The sequence below is a fragment of the Lycium barbarum genome, chromosome 12 (assembly GCF_019175385.1).
Source record: "Lycium barbarum isolate Lr01 chromosome 12, ASM1917538v2, whole genome shotgun sequence".
In the NCBI taxonomy this organism is placed as follows: Eukaryota; Viridiplantae; Streptophyta; class Magnoliopsida; order Solanales; family Solanaceae; genus Lycium; species Lycium barbarum.
The window spans coordinates 859685-877739 of NC_083348.1; the positions used below are offsets into that span (position 1 = coordinate 859685).

An 18055-nucleotide genomic window follows, 5' to 3' on the forward strand; every position below is an offset into this window, starting at 1 on the left:
GGCATTCTGAGGATTAGAGGACGTGTGTGCGTTCCTCGAGTTGGTGATCTCATTCAGTTGATTTTATCGGAGTCCCATAGCTTTCGCTATTCCATTCATCCGGGAGCGAATAAGATGTACCGTGACTTGAGGCAGCACTATTGGTGGCGCCATATGAAGAGAACTATACTTGAATTTATGGCTAAGTGTGGGAACTGTTAATAGGTAAAGTATGAGCAGCAGCGGCCCGGTGGGGTATTTCAGAGGATGCCCGTTCTTGAGTGGAAGTGTGAGCGGATTACCATGGACTTTGTCACGGGTCTCCCAAAGTCCCTTGGCAAGTTTGATTCTATTTGCGTGATAGTGGATCGATTGACTAAGTCCTCTTACTTTGTTCCGGTTCAGATTTCTTATATCGCGGAGAAGTTAGCCAAGATGTATATTCGGGATATTGTGAGATTACATGGAATCCCTATTTTTGTTGTATCTGATTGGGGTACTATCTTCACTTCTCGATTCTGGAGAGCATTTCATGACGAGTTGGGTACCCGATTGGACTTTAGTATAGCTTTTTGTCCCCAGACCGATGGTCAGTCCGAGCGGACCATTCAGGTGCTCAAGGACATGTTGAGAGTGTGTGCTATTGACTTTAGTGGTCATTGGGATCAACACTTGCCCTTGGTAGAGTTTGCATACAACAACGGTTATCATTCGAGTATTAGTATGGCGCCTTTTGAGGCCTTATATGGTAGGAGGTGTAGATCTTCGATTGGCTGGTTCGATGGGTTCGAGGCTCGACCTGGGAGCACGGATCTATTGAGAGAGTCCCTTGATAGGGTGGGAATTATTCTGGCTAGGCTCGTGGCGGCTCAGAGCCGGCAGAAGATGTACGCGGACCAGAAGGTTCGGGATTTGAAGTTTTCTATTGGTGATTAGGTTCTATTTGAGGTTTCACCAATGAAGGGTGTTATGAGGTTTGGTAAGAAGGGAAAATTGAGCCCTAGATACATTGGCCCGTTTGAGATCGTGGACTGTATCGGCAATGTAGCTTCTGAGTTGGCATTACCGCTAGGCTTGGTGGGAGTTCGTCGGGTCTTTCATGTTTCGGTGCTGAAGAAATACCCCGCCGATGGTATTTACATTGTCCGTTGGGATTCTATATTGTTTGATGAGAATTTGACTTATGAGGAGGAGCCTATTGCGATCCTAGATAGGCAGGTTTGAAAGTTGAGGTCAAAGAAGATTGCTTCTGTGAAGGTGCAATGAAAGCACAATCCTGTTGAGGAGGCTACCTGGGAGACTGGTCCGATATGCGTAGCCGATATCCCCATTTTTTCACTGATTAAGGTATTTCCTTACTTTCTTTCCTTTCTTTGCTCGAGGACTAGCAACGGTTTAATTGGTATCTGATGTAACGACCCATTTAGTCATTATAGTTCTTTCGACATTTTTGCTCATTCCTAAGCATTGATTAGCTTGCTTTTGACCTGAGGGGATCGTTGACACGCTTCTCGAGGTGTCTAGGCCGGAGTCGGGCAATTTTGGTGAAAATATAGGCTTTAAAGTGAAAGTGGTTGACCCGAAGTTGACTTTTAGGCAAACGAACCTTTATTAGAATTTCGTCAATTCCGAGAGATCCAAATAGTGGTTTAGAACTTGTGTGTGCGTTTGGTTCGATTCCCAATGCATTCAGATGCATTTCGGGACGTGAGATGGGAAATGGGAATTAAGGAATTGGTGGTTGGATCGGTTAACGAGACCTCCGTTGGGAATTCCGAGGCCACAGGTGCGTTCGTAGTGTGTTTTTAGGTGGCACTAGGTATCTAGGACGTGAGCAGATGGTCTCGGGAATTAGTCGAAAAATCGGATTGAAACGAAAAAGCTTAGCCAAATTCTGGTGTCTGGTGCCCGCTTTGGCGGCACCAGCACAGCAGCAACGGTACCATTGGGGCGGTAGCCCTGCCGCTTAAGCGGTCCTATCCATTTTGGCTTGACCATTGGGGCGGCGCCGCTGGGACGGTCACAGAACCGCTGTAGCGGGTGATGGGCAATTAGATCCATTAAATAAGTCTTAAATGAGTCTTAGACCCTCATTATCTCATATCTCGATATTGAAGCTTAGGGATACTGTTCTTGGAGTCAAATTGAAGAAATTCTTAGAGGTAAAACCTTGTCTAATCCTTTGCTCCTCTTTAATCACTATCATCTTAGAATTTCCCCTTCTCTTTCCAATCCCTTAGAAATGGAATTTGAAGGAGGGTTTTGGGATACTTTTCCCTAGGATTATAATTGATAAATTGTTAATGTTGATGCTAAAATATGATGAATCTAAGCTTAATAACCCCATATCTTCCACTATTAACGTTGAATTTCGGATATGGGGAATTAGGGTTCATACTCAATTTGGGGGTTTTTTACTTGGAGTCAGATTTAGACCAATTCTTGAGTTAAATCAATAATTAATGGTTGGGTTATGATCATATAGGACTTAATTTGGTATTTTGCCTTCGAATTTTTCGTTTTGCCCTTGTGGGCCCGTTTTCTCAATTTCTAGGGTTAAAATGAACCTAATTGATATCATAGCAAAATTAGTATCAATCATAGAAAAATTAGTATCATTCTTCATGATTTCTAATATAGAGTTCGATTATGCTTAGACTACTTTGGTTCTGAGCTTCAGAGGAAGGGCAAGGCAAATGAGTGACTTGTTGGTGTTGCGGTTCGGCAGTCCAGGTAGTTTATGGTTTACCTTTAGTGAGACTTAGTATAGTGAATCACATATTTAGATTATGATATCGGAGACAACATGTGAACCTTCGGATATGAAGTTGGGATGGATATTACCTTAGGTTGGGCCCTGATGTGGTTGGGACTAGCCACCCCGTTATATGTGTTGATTGTTCAATTGTGTTGGCTTGATGCCATGTGTAGTTGGTAGATAACGAATGTTGCTTGTTGTCCCAATTTGGATAGGATTGGTATACCCGTTGTTGGTATTTGTACTGTGATATGTTATTGGTGTAGCTACTGTTGGTATTTGAGATTATTGATACATTATTGGTGTACCGACTGTTGGCACTTGCTTTATATATATTGGCATACCCACTGTTGGTATTGTGATGTGATGCATTGTTGGCGTGCCCTGTTGAGGTACTTGTGATATTGAACTCGATTGTTGATGATTGACCTATGCATTGCACGCATTTTCTCATATTTATCATGCATGGTTGATGCCCGGTGATGATCCAGTATCGTTGACTGAGCGAAACTGATAATTTGATGAACTCTTTTGCTTGAGTGGTAGTGAAAAGGTCGATGTTTCGGAGATTCATTCCGGAACCATTGTTTATATGAAACCGATATTTTGATGAACTCTTTTACTTGAGTGATTATGAGGAGGCCGATGTCCGAGGTTCAATTCCGGAATCATTAATTTTGTGAAACTGATATTTGATAGACTCTTTTACTTGAGCGACTGTGAGATGGCCGATGATCTATTCCGACATCGTTGTTGCATGGCCTATTCCGATGTTATTCCGGAATCGTTGTTAGTGCATAGAATCCGCGGGTCCCTCAGGGTGGTGCCGGTAAGACTCCCCCTTTGAGCAATTAGCCAGGGTCCCGTCTGTCTGTTGGGCAAAGATCCGGGACGGGTGGCCCTTAGACTTCGCGAGTTACGCTGGGTTGTGCTACCGAGACGTCGATATTTCCGTCCGGAGTACATGTGTACACCTCATTTGCATGGCATGGCATCGCATTCATACCATTATTGCACTGCATTGCATTGTGAATTTAGTGAGATGTTGTGATGATTGGATTATGGTGACTGTGTTGTGATGATCAGATTGTGATGATTCCCCCATGGTGATTGGTTCAGATCGGTTGTACTCAGACTCATTATATTGGCGTTTAGATGTTTACATATGTGATGACTGATACTTGGTTAGGATTATTTGTCTCATGTTAGTTGGTTTATTTACTTGTCTGCCTTATTTTTTGAATTGTGTTAACTATGCTTAGTTGACCAATGATGCCTACCAGTACTGTTATTTGTACTGACCTGCACTTGCTGCATTATTTTATGAATGCAGAGTACCAGATCAGATCTATCTCTCTGACTCGTGGCTGATCGACCCATCAGCTTCTACTTGAGTTTTCCAGGGTGAGCACGGCGTCCGCTGACCTCGAAGACTCTTCTACTGCTTATGTCTTACTTTTCATTCAAGACATGATTTGACACTATTTATGTATTTATTATTCAGACCTTAGTATTTGGATTAGATGCTGTTGTATGACCAAACCAGATACTGGGGTGGATTCAGTACTTCCGCACTTATCTATATTATATTATATTGTGAGACCTACGTCATTTTACTTCTTGTATTATTATTTTATTGATTTGTGAATGTTGAGTTAAGGGTTCGCCTACCGAGGTAGGAAAGATAGGTGCTCTCACGACTTAGTGAAATTTGGTCGTGACATGAAGAACAAGTGGAAAAAAAGAATGTCATAATAGTTGCTTTTGTTAAATCTGAAAATGCTCCATCTAAACATCATATTCATCTAGTTAGTCAACTTTACTCTTTGCTTTTGTTTGTTTTTAATTTGAATTTTGGATTTTTAGTTATTTTTCATTTGTTTTGGTATTTATGTGTGTGTGTATTTAACTTCAAAGTTCGGACTTTTAGTTATATTCCATGTATGGGTTTTTTTGTATTTATGTTTTTTTTGGTGTTGAATTGTTAAAGGCAAGAACGATATTCACACCTCAACAATACCCTTCTTGCCTTGTTTTCTCAAATCAACAAAAGGTACAATCTTTAACTTTAGGATGTGTTTGGTAGGACGGAAATAAAATTTAATGAAGATTGAATTAGCAAATTCGACCATTTAATTTACCAAACTATACACTTCGGCTATATATGTTGTATATACATATGTATATTATATGTATAGATATGTATAGTGTATGTGTATTTAATATAAAGGATACACTACCCATACACTGTGTACACATTTTATAAACCAGATGGACGAATGGTATTTGGCGGTAATTTTTCCAAAATTATTTGAGTAGTAAAGATTCATAATAATGTATGAATGTTTGAGATAATTGTTAGCTCCTTTTGGTAGAAAATGATTTTCACAACATACCAGTATAATCTCATAAGGTGGGGTCTGAGAAGGGTAGAGTGTACGTAGACCTTACCTTTACGTTGGGAGGTAGGAGGCTGTTTCTGATGGACTCTTGGCTCAAGAGAAGGTGCCAGGACAACAATAATAACAGACAGTAATAGCAACATAATAAGATAAATGAAGTTAAAGAAAGAAAGAAACAAGCAGTCGAGTTATATTAGAGATCTAAAAAAAAACCGAATAAACAAAGATAATAATACTCCTTGTACGGAAAAGAAATCCTTGCGCCCCCTACTATCTCTCTACCCTATGTTGTCGAATCACCTCTCTCTAGGAATTCTTTGGCCTACCCCTCCCTAGCCTCAGGCCCACCACCAGCCTCTCACACCTCCACCCTGGCGCATGAGTGCATCTCCTCTGCACATGGATGAACCATCCTAACCTTCCTTCCTGCATCTTGCCAACCATAGGGGCCATACCCACCTTATCTTGAATCACTTCATTACGAATCATATCTCTCCTAGTGTGCCCACACATCCATCTCATCATCCGCATTTTATCTTCTGGACACGAGATTTCTTAACTGGCCAGCACTCCGTCCCATATAACATAGTCGGTCTAACCACCACTTTGTAGGACTTTCCCATAAGTCTAGGCGACACCTTCTTATTGTACAACACACCTGATGTGAGCTTGCGTTTCATCTATCCTGCTCCAATGCGATGTGTGACATCGTCATCAATCTCACCATTCCCTTGGATAATCAAACCTAGGTACTTGAAACTTTATTTCGTGGGGATGACCTGAGTATCAAGCCACACGTCCTCGTCCTTTACATGTATCACATCACTAAAATTGCACTCTAAGTATTCTATCTTAATCCTGCTCAACTTGAAACCTTTCAACTCCAGGGTCTATCTTCAAACCTCTAGCTTCACGTCTCGTTAAGCACAATGTCATCTGCAAATGACATACACCATGGCACCTCTCCTTGAATGTGATGCGTTAGAGCGTCCATCGCTAAGGCAAAAAAAAAAGGGGGTTAAGAGTGGATCCCTGATGCAGACCCATTATGACTTGAAAGTGCTCTGAGTTACCACCAACTGTCCACACTCAGGTCTTGGATCCATCATAGATGTCCTTAATCACTCTAATGTAGGCTACCGGAAAGCCTCTAGCTTCCAAACATGTCACGACCCGACCTAGGGTCGTGACGAGTGACCGAGTTTAACCTGCCCGATAACCCAACTCATGTTACCTGTGCTCAAGCATGACATTCAATAGGTTTTTTTTTCCAATTAAGTCATAAAGCTGTAAATAGAATACCGAAGTCGACCTGTAACTCAAAACATCCCAAAGCATATTTATATATACATAACATATGACAAGGCAAGCCAACGAGGCTACCAACACTTCTGTACAACAAAATAGTGGCCGACAAGGCCAAACAGTAACCATAACACCCACGCTGTTCGCAGACTTCTAAAGAGTATGACCCACAATATCTACACAAAATTATACCAAAACAGGAACAGTCTCCGAAGCAAGTGGAGCTGTCTGACTCCCAGTGCTGACTCCTCCTAGGTGGCTGGATTGCCGAACCGCGTCCCTGAACCTGCGGGCATGAAACGCAGCCCCCGAAGAAAGGGGGTCAGTACGAAATATGTACTGAATATGTAAAGCATTACTGAATCATAAACAAGGAGAAGCATAACAGTAACAAGTTTAGAAGCAACCCGGGAGTACCTGGAACAACATTTTGAACCATGCCATGTAGTACTTTACACAATTTCTAGCATACACAATATAAACACAGCATACGCAAATTCTAGAACCCACAGTATAAATATAATATCACAATAGTCCCTTCGGACGACCGCTCCCGGCTCAATAATAATGATGGCCCCTTCGGGCAGCCGCTTCCGGCTCAACAACAATGATGGCCCCTTCGGGCAGCCGCCTCCAGCATATAATAATAATGGTGGCCCCTTCGGGCAGCCGCTTCCGGCTCAATAATAATGATGGCCCCTTCGGGCAGCCGCTTCCGGCATATAATAATAATAGTGATGGCCCTTCGGGCATGCCGGTTCTGACATAATACTACCCTGGCCCCTTCGGGCATGCCGGTCCCGACATAATATTAATGATCCTGGCCCCTTCGGGCATAATAATAATAATGATGGCATGAAATGTAAACATAAGTCGTAAATGGAATGAAATAGTAAAACCTCGCACCCCGTTCGGAGTGGTTTTAAAAAAAATTAATTAGTAAAATCTCGCACCCCCTTCGGAGTGGTTTTGGAAATCAAACTTTATATTTCCTTTAGTATAAAACTAGTTTTCTCGAAATCATTAGTAAAATCGTAAACACGTTTCAAGTCAATTCGAGTTAGCATAAGAAAGTTATGGACATTATTCAAATCTAACTTTATGTTTTCTTTAGTATAAAACTAATTTCCTCGAAATTATTAGTGAAACCATATGCACAACTCAATTGGCATAACTTAAACTGAGGCCATATGTTATACAACACGCTCAGACATAAGCTGAGGCCATAGCGCACTCAGTGATCAGCTGAGGCCATAGCACTCTCAGACTTAAGCCGAGGCCATACGTTATATAGCACGCTCAGTCGCGTCATGAAATCATCTAGAAAAAAAACTATTATGGACGTCATGTATGCAATCAAACCCTTTTCATTTGTCTCCTTCGAGACTCACAAATTTAAATGTAAAATGCATAGTTAAGAGAAAGACCTTATGAACGTCCCCTTCGGGATTTAGACAACATTATGAAATCGCACAACCTGAGAATGCCCCTTCGGGCTTAAGAGGTCAAAGAACTCAGGATATCCTACATCTAGGAGATTCATTATGGATATCGTTACGCTACGTTTCCAAAGCAATCCGAGTTAGCACATGAAAGTTATGAACGTTATTCATTATAGGAACCTCTACAACCATTTTCAAGCAACCCGAGACCGTCTACGAAAGTTAGGGACATTACTACTTACAGAACTCTTTAGACTTTTCTTGTTATTCAATCATACAATAAGCTCGGCTATACTAGGTATACGCACATCAAGAAGTGAATAAGAATCATTAACAAGCTCGTAATCAAGAATAGAGTTGCCCCAAGATAAGTATCATAACTTACTTAGCTCTAGGACATGCCAAAAGAAAGAAAGGTTAGGCTTTACATACCTTGCTCGCTCCCTAAGCTAATCCGAACTTAAGTCTTTGGCTTCGCAAGATCTACAACAATATTAGTATATACCAAACATTAGCCATAAACACTTAAGAGTCCAATTCTAAACCAATACTTCATTTACAGAAATTTCGGCAGCATTTCCCCTGTACATTCAAATACCCCAAGAATTCAACTCGGCCAAAAATACAACAACAAATCCGAGAATTCAACTCGGCCAAATTATCAACAACAATACCAACAGTCAGTTCAAAACGCATTCCAACGTTAGCAACATTCTTTCTACAAACTTCGACGGCGTTTCATTTATGTTCAAATTAACCATAACAACACCTTCCTTCCTTCCAAATTCATAAACTACACCAACAATTCACACACTAACAACATTATTTTCCATAAATACAAGAAGTGATACTATAGTCACATTAGCTTCTAAAACAACTCTCCGACACTTACAGCTTCAACTAGAATCGTCAAACTTTCATTATCAACATAGCATCCACAATAACAACAACCAAAACACTAGATAAAATAATTGATTTGTCATTCCTACACAACACACATATACACGGCCACAACACTATATACACGACCACCACTTAACTTCCATATTTTCATGATTTTCATTCATTTCTACATACTACAACATACACAAACCTTCCATAACATGAAAAAGGAGATGAAACCTTACCTTTTTCCACTTGTCTTCTACTTGGCTAGGGTTATGAACTTGCAAGAATGAATGGTTTTCTTGCTCCAACGATTATACCACGTTAAAGAGGACCTTCAAATTAGTGGGAACACTAGAAGAAAGTATTTTTTTTTGGATCAAAATTGAGGGCTCAATTTTTCTTGCTCATGGCCGAATGGCCTCTCCTTTCCTCTCCTCTCCAAGTTTCTTGAAAATTCTAAGGATAAGAATGAGAAATGGGCTCTATTTGTCATCTTTTCTTTGCATATATTAAACTCCCATATGGGCCTTGGCCCATTAACCTTGGCCGGCCACCTTGGCCATTTTACTTAAGCCCATTTTTTTTTTTGTAATGCATGGAAAATTATTCTCCAAATTCCGAAGTTGCCCCTAGTCTTCCTCAATATTTCTATGAGTCATCTTGTGAATTCCCCTTTTTACCCCTAACCTTTGTTAATATCTCCACATCAATTTTTTTATAAACAATCAAAATATAGCCTTGTCCTCAACTTGTCGCAATTACTTCAAAATATCCGAATGTGCAAAATACGGGATATAACAAAACATCTCCATAGCACCTCCCTAGGAAATTTTTCGTATGCCTTTTCTAGGTCAGCAAACACCATGTGCAAGTCTCTCTTCTTCTCCCTATACTACGCCACCAACCTCCTCACAAGGTGAATGGCTTCTGTAGTCGAACGCCTCGGCATGAATCCGAACTGGTTCTCTGAAATAGACACTATCTTCCTCATCCTCAATTCCACCACTCTTTCCCAAACTTTCATCGTATGGCTCAACAGCTTGATACCCCTATAGTTGTTGCAATTTTAGATATCCCCCTTGTTCTTGTGCAACGGGATCGTGGTGCTCCATCTCCACTCTTCAGACATCTTCAACGTCCTAAAAATAACATTCATCAACCGCGTAAGCCACTCCAAGCCTCCCCTGCCCGCATTCTTCCATAATTCTACCGGGATTTCATCTGGCCCGATCGCTCTTCCTCTGCTCATCTTACGCATAACCCCCTCGATATCCTCAAACTTTCCCTAGGATATATTTTCCGGCAACTAAAATTAGCAAAAGCTGAAGTCTTACCTTATCTATAGGATGCGTTTTGGTATGACGCAGGGGTGGAGCCAGAGTTTTTAGTTTGTCGGTTCTTAGACCACATTTCTGTTTGCTTACTGAGCTTCTGAAAAGACTATTTATACATATCTAACGAATGTTTTTAACACTAATATAGGATTTAAGCTAAAGCTACTGGGTAGGACGAAAGTCATTTTTCAGAAATATGTAGAATGGCATGTTTTTTGGAAAATGTTTTTCTTGTTTGCTTGTAGAGTGAGAAATGTTTTTTTTGAGGAATAACATTTATTGAAGATTGAATTAGCAAATTGGATAGTGTTTTGATGAAAAACTAATAATGTCTAAATGTGGGGATGATTGATCATATGACCTCCACATTATGCGAGGGAGCTGATGAGACTGTGGACCATTTATTCTTCCAATGTTTGTACTCAAATGTTGTTTGGAGTAAGCTATTGGAATGTTGTTTGGATACTATAGGAATGTCCTACGATGGACTGAGGAAAAATAGTGGAGAATATGTTATGCCAATGGCAAGGGTACAAAAGATGAAATGTATGGAACGATTCTGGCTGGGAGCATATATTTCATATGGAAAGAGAGGAATCTTCATGTCTTCCAACAGAAACAAAGGAGACCAGAGGTGCTGATTAAATTAATAGTGCAGGAGACCATGTGTAGAGAGGATACTGTTTAGAGAGGAAATGTTGTTTTGCTGGTGCTGTTACTGATAACTTGGTACTCTGTCCAAGTATTAGTTTTTTTCTGTGCTTTATTTCTCTTGGTAATAAAATGGTTCCATTGATTACCAAAAATAATGTCTAAATGTTGAGATAATTGTTTGCTCCTTTTGTTGGAAATTTTTTCCCGAGAACATATTTTCTGGCAACCAATTTTTTTGTCGAGAATATTCGCCGTCATATCAAACACAGCATTAATGTCCCATTTCGTGCATTATGATTAAGATTTTGCTTTTGGTTATAAAGACTGTCCCATTATGGACTTTGTTTAATGTCTATCGTAGCATTATGATTAAGATTTTGCTTTTGGTTATAAAGACTGTCCCATTATGGACTTTGTTTAATGTCTATCGTAGCATACATGTTGTGATTTAGTTTGTTGAGAGGAAAAGAAATGACCTTTTTTATTTTTCGCTTTTTGTTCTTACAGTTGTCGTGGCTTGGTTCTCATCTTGAAAAGCTCTCTGGCCATATGTGGATGAGGTTAGATTCAATATCAATGCATAATTTAATTTTCCCCTCTATCCGGATTCTGCATTTTCCATTATTTTGTGATTGTTGGGACTTCGTTTTTGGCTAATTGAGTTGTTGTGGATATAATGGTAATTCAGGTAGCATCAGAACTAGTAAGGTCAAGTGTGGAGCCAATTTTGGAACAATACAGACCTGTGATTTTGGCGTCGTTGAAATTTTCAAAATTCACTCTTGGTACAGTTGCTCCACAATTCACAGGTTAGATGATGGCTGACATAATATGCCTCAGGTGTCTCAATTCATTCCAGTGTTTTAACTTTATCTACTTGTGCGAGTATATATGTTGCGGTCAGGTAATGACTAAATGTTACACACAAAAAAAAAAAAAAAAAAAAAGATTAGTAGAACAATGAAAAAAAAAAGTTAGCCTTCATCGTCATTCATGTGGTGTAGTTTGTTTGAAGAGGCGATGGAATTTGTTAACTGATAAAACTAGCAATCATTTTTATTTGGACTCTCTACTCACTTTTGTATTCTTTGTTTCCAATATAATGTGTAATATCACACAGCTTAAAGAATCATACGTGATGTGGTGAAATGGTTTGAATTATATAGTATTGAAAGTCTTTAAAAAGAGAGAAGTCGAATCCTGCTTAAACTTTAATTCGTCAGTGAGCTTGAAGTTTTAAAATTTGTGAATAGTGTATTTGTTATTACTATGTCAAAGAAACTTTTGTAAAGTAGGGGCTATGCAGTGTTATAGCAGGTTTGTCTCCTTTCTTATTACACATCTATGGATGTTGCACTTTCTCCATCAATATTTCATGTAATGTTGCACCTACAGCTTTTCCTTTTTTGTTAACTGCATTTAATTGATTCTTTCAATTTTACTAACTTTTGAAATTGGATGCATAGATTGAGTGTCTTCCAATCGCCATTTGCTAGAAATACGCTAAAAGAATTTGTCATGATGTAGGAGAAGAGACAAAGTATGTATTTTATGCAGCCCCTTTGTTCCAAAACGTTTGTCCTCTGTTCATAATTTTTTGGTAGCTTATATTAGATTTTACTTCCTCCACCTGATTCGTTTGTTCTACATTCCTTTTTTATCAGTCAAAAGCCAAAGCTCTTGCATATTGTACTACCTAAAAGCTTTAGGAGCCACTTATGCGAAAATTGACTTATTATGATCCTAAATAAGATGCCTTTTTCTTATTTTTTTTTCATTTTATTTTCATTGATACAAAATTTTATGTCAAATGTCCTAAACCTGACTTTGACAGGGTATACTTTGATCGTTAAACTTTCGCTGGATTAAATGAAACCTTTCTTTACTCTATCAAGATTTTAGCGTTGGTTCTACGTTTCCTATTACAACTCTTAATTCGAAGTTAAACAAAACAATTATGGTACTAGCGACCAAGTCTTAAGACTAGAATCTTTCTGAAACTTAACTTACCAAAAATTAGTTAGTGCTAGTTGGGGCAAATACCCTAGTTTTTCAACATCAAATTCTTTATCTCAAGTTGAAGTTCACAATGATGGGACAAGTTGTAAAACAAACATTAATATGCAAATAGCATATCAAATTTGAGCTCATTTAGGGCGTATTAAAAAATTTAACTTGACAATTGAAAATATTACTAGTGTCTGAAGTGTTGAGCAGTTCTGTGTAATTAATTAAAGAACAGGTAGGGCCAAACCGCACATGGGATTCCCAACAAGCTCTTTTTCTTCATTTCTCAGAACTTTCTTTTTTCCTGAAGTGTTCATGAGTCTTCATTACTCATGCTGAGGTCTTTTAACAATATTGATGTAAAGAAAAATGTAGGAAGAAATGTGGACAATATTTCTTTCAAGGATACTGAATTTATTTACGCTTCAAAGTTTTCATTCAATTTTGGCTGCTAATATTTGTTTTCAACATTAAAAGCCACAACTACCAAAAGGACATAGTTTTAACTATCGCGGAAATTTGTTATTGCCTCTGTCCCAATTTATGTGACACTTTTCGCTTCCCGAGATTCAAACTGCATACTTTGACCAACATTTTAAGATGTATTTTTTTACCAAATTGATATGAGAAACCTTGCAACTTATAGTACTTTTCATGTAGTTTTCCAACATATAAATTTTAATTTTAAAAATTGAGTTAATCTAATCAAATGTAACTTCAAAATTTAGTCAAATTGACTCACGAAAAGTGACAAGTGTCATATAAATTGGGACGGAGGGAGTACAAGAATCTGCAAGGGTGCAGTCTCTAATTATACTGATCCAAGTCAAGTCAACCTCTCTAGTGAAATGAGTTATTGATGGAACTGAGAACAAGAATGACGTAAACCAATAGTTCAGATAATCAGTAAACAATAAGACCATTACTATCTTGGAAAATTGTTAGAAGCATCTACGGGAAATTTTTGAGTTGAACAAGACAATTATTGCATGATTGGTACTAGCGACCAAGTCTGAAGACTAGTCTGTTCAGAAATAAGACACCTTTTACGAATAGTCTTCTTCTCTCTGTTGTAAGCAAATGATCATTTTGCAGTAACGTTTGGCTTTGAGCTATCCCCTAAATAATATGTGGACAATATTTCTTTTAAGAATAGTGAATTTATTTATGCTTCAAGGTTTTCATTCAATTTTGGTTGCTAACTTTTGTTTTCAGCATTAAAAGCCACAACTACCAAAAGGACATAGATTTAAATATCGTGGAAATTTGTTACAAAAATCTGTAGAAATTTTCTGAGGAGTACCTTATACAAGGGTGCAGTGTCTAATTATATTCACCCAAGTCGATTCAACCTCTCTTGTGAAACGAGGTGTTGAAATAACTATAAATATGTAAGGATTGTGATAATTGATTTTGTAAGAAACATTTTGTTATTTGCTCAAAACGAACAAAAGAAAATGGCAAGTCTCTTTTTCTTTTATTCACTTCTCTGATTTTTTCTTTCTAAGCCAAAACTTTTCTTCATCATATGTGCATCATATTTGCTCTCTGAGCGAAGCTTTTGCTTTACTTCAATTTAAGCAACCTTTTGAAATACTATACAACTGGAACTCTGATTGGTGTTCTACTTCTTTTCCAAAAACAACATCTTGGAATGAGAGTAGGGATTGCTGCACTTGGGATGGTGTCACTTGTGACATGTTAACAGGTCATGTTATCGGCCTGGACCTTAGTTGTAGTCACCTTGGTAGAAATCTTTATCCCAACAGTAGCCTTTTCCAACTTCGTCATCTCTAGAGACTAAACCTTGCTTACAACAACTTCAGTTCTTCTTCAATTCCAACTGAAGTTAGCCACTTGAGGAATTTGAGGCATCTCAACCTTTCTGAGTCTTACTTTGATGGTAAAATCCCATCAGAAATCTCATACATTTCCAATTTGGTTTCACTTGATCTTTCTCTTAATGACTGTGAACTTGACCAGAAAACATTTGAAACAATGCTCCAAAACATCACAAAACTGGAGGTAGTTTCTCTTTCAAGTGTCAACATCTCATCTCTGATACCTGTGAATATGTCTTCCTCCTTAAGGTACATGGATCTTTCCTCTACCAGCTTGAGAGATGTTCTGACAGAGAGCTTCTTTCTTCTACCAAACTTGGAAAGGCTCATATTGGGTTTGAATGATCATCTCAAAGGAGTTTTACCAAAGATCCACCTCGAGCAACACTCTGTTGGAGTTGGATATTTCATACACAGGCATCTTTGGTGAGCTGCCTGATTCCATTGGCACCTTGAGTTCCTTGAATTACTTGGACCTCCGCAAATGTGACATCTCTGGTTCAATTCCTAATTCCTTTGGCAACCTAACCCAAATTAGGGAGTTACATTTTAGTGATAATCATTTCACTGGCCAGATTCCTAATTCCATTGGCAACCTAACCCAAATTAGGGAGTTACATTTTAGTAATAATTATTTCACTGGCCAGATTCCTAATTCCATTGGCAACCTAACCCAAATTAGGGAGTTACATTTTAGTGATAATCATGTCACTGGCCAGATTCCCAATTCCATTGGCAACCTAACCTAAATTAGTGTGTTAAATTTAGGTAATAATCATTTCACTGGCCAAATTCCTTATTCCATTGGCAACCTAACCCAATCCTAAATTAGGGTGTTATATTTATTTAATAATCATTTCACTGGCGAGATTCCTAATTCCATTGGCAACCTAACCCAAATTAGGATGTTATCTTTATTTAATAATCATTTCAGTGGCCCTATTCCTTCAACAATCTCTAAACTGAAGCAGCTCACAGATTTAGATCTTTCATCTAACTCCTTTGGAGGCGAAATTCCCAATGTTTTCTCTAACCTCCAAGAGCTAGGTAAATTAGATCTTTCTAATAACAACCTCACTGTCCATTTCCCTCTTCAATTTTAAGCTTGACACATCTTGAAAGCTTATACTTGATGAATAATTCCCTATCTGGTCCACTGCCCAGCAGCTCCAGTATGCTTCAAAAACTAGATGAACTAGATTTGTCTCACACCTCACTAAATGGCACAATACCCTCTTGGGTGTTTAGCCTCCCTTCCTTGCCTGTGTTGTATCTCCATCATAATCAATTCAGTAGAGTGGTTGATGAGCTCATAACAAACCTAGCATTAGGGAGATTGGATTTAAGTCATAATCAACTCAATGGTCCATTTCCCTCTTCAATTGTAAGCTTGACACGTCTACAAGAATTAGACTTGTCGAGTAATTCCCTATCTGGTCCACTGCCTAGCAATGCCAGCATGCTTCCAAAGCTATTCAATCTAGATTTGTCTCACAAGTCACTGGATGGCACAATACCCTCTTGGGCGTTTAGCCTCTCTTCCGTTGAGTTGAGGCTCGATCATAATCAATTCAGTAGAGTGGCTGATGAGCTCAAAACAAACCCAGCATTATGACAATTGGATTTAAGTCATAATCAACTCCGTGGTCCTTTTGACCTTGATAATCTCATTAACCTAGTTGAGCTTGAACTTTCATCAAATAACATGGATGCGGGAATAAATATCACTTTTCCTAGCCTAGAAAAGTTGCTCTTATCATTTTGTGAACTAAAGGCTTTTCCACACTTCTTGGGAAATTTAAAGAACCTTTGGGTCTTGGATCTTTCTAACAATAAGATTGATGGTCCAATCCCTAACTGGTTTAGCAGCATGAAGTGGGACTCATTTTACCTCCTAAACCTTTCTCATAATTCACTTACAGGACACATAGAACAACTTTTTTTACCCTAATCTATACTTTCTTGATCTTAAATTTAACTCCCTTCAAGGTCAGCTACCTTCTTCTATCTGTAAGTTGAAGAACCTTAGATTACTTGATTTATGACATAACCACTTCAGTGAATCAGTTCCACATTGCTTGCGAAGCATGGCTGAGCTATCGATTCTCGACTTAAGGAAGAATAATTTCAGTGGGAGTCTTCCACCTTTATGTGCATAGAGCACTTCATTGAATACCATTGTCTTGAATGGTAATCGATTGAAGGACCTATCCCTGTGTCGTTGCTCAACTGTACTGGTTTAGAAGTTCTTGATTTGGGGAATAATTTGATAAATGACACATTCCAGCTTGGCTAGGAAATCTTGAAGAGCTGCAAGTCCTTATGTTAAACTCGAACAAGTTCCATATACCTATAAGTATTGGGCAGACTATGTTTTTCTTTCCCAAGTTGCGAATTTTTTATCTTTCTCAAAATGAGTTCAGCGGATCACTGCCTGCAGAAGTATTTGAAAATTTTAGAGCGATGATCAACTTACATGGCGCAGACAAATGCAAGATCGAATATATGAGTAAAAATTTGGATGGTGATGCTATGTATGAGGATTCTGTGAGGTTGGTGATCAAATGCCAGGAATTTGAGCTAGAAAGAATCAACACAATTATGACAGTCATAGATCTGTCAAGCAACCATTTTGAAGGTGTGGTTCCAAAAACACTAATGGAGCTTGTGTCATTTAGGCTACTTAATTTATCCCATAACAATCTCAGAGGTCATATTCCATTGGAATTGGGGCAATTGAATATGCTTGAAGCATTAGATCTCTCTTGGAATCGGCTCACCGGAAAGGTTCCACAGGAATTGACAAGGCTAACATTTCTTACAAAGTTAAACCTCTCTCAAAATCTTCTTATTGGACGCATTCCTTGAGGTTCACAATTCAACACATTTGAAAATGATTCATATGGTGGCAACCGTCGTTTATGTGGTCCTCCTTTATCAAAGCAATGTGGAACAAGTGATCCTCGCACGTTCCTCAACCATTGGAGTCCGAAGAAGAAGATGAGTCATACTTTTTAAGTGGACTTACCTGGGAATCAGTAGTCATAGGCTACAGTTGTGAACTAGTTGTTGGAACTGTCATGTGGAGCCTCATGTTTAAAGCTCGTAAGCCAAAAGGGGTTGTGGAATTTCTTGAAGGTGCTTTTCCCAAGAAAATGAGAAGGGCACAGAAGAGAAGGCTGAGACGGAGGACTTAATTGAAGATTGAAAGAGCCAATTTTTCTTTGCATAATAAGTAATGTTGGAATTATCCCATGAATATAATGCTTTAGTCTGTGGTTTAGTTTGTTGTCTAATTGGACTGTTGTTCTGTTTCTGTTTGTTTTTTAAATTTTCTGTTTGTTGTTTGTATATATATTGATTGCAACTTATATGTGTTATTTTTACCCGTTAATCTGTGACTTAGACATGGAGGTGAATTTCAAATATTTAGGAGCAAATATGG

General features: G+C 38.6%; 1 protein-coding gene across 1 annotated transcript; it reads left to right on the forward strand.

Annotated features, from left to right (window-relative positions):
• The first annotated feature begins 16980 nt into the window (after positions 1-16980).
• Positions 16981-17478, forward strand: LOC132621991 (receptor-like protein 19). Its single transcript, XM_060336501.1, has one exon. It carries the CDS (start codon positions 16981-16983, stop codon positions 17476-17478), a length of 498 nt encoding a protein of 165 aa, XP_060192484.1.
• Positions 17479-18055: the final 577 nt, after the last annotated feature.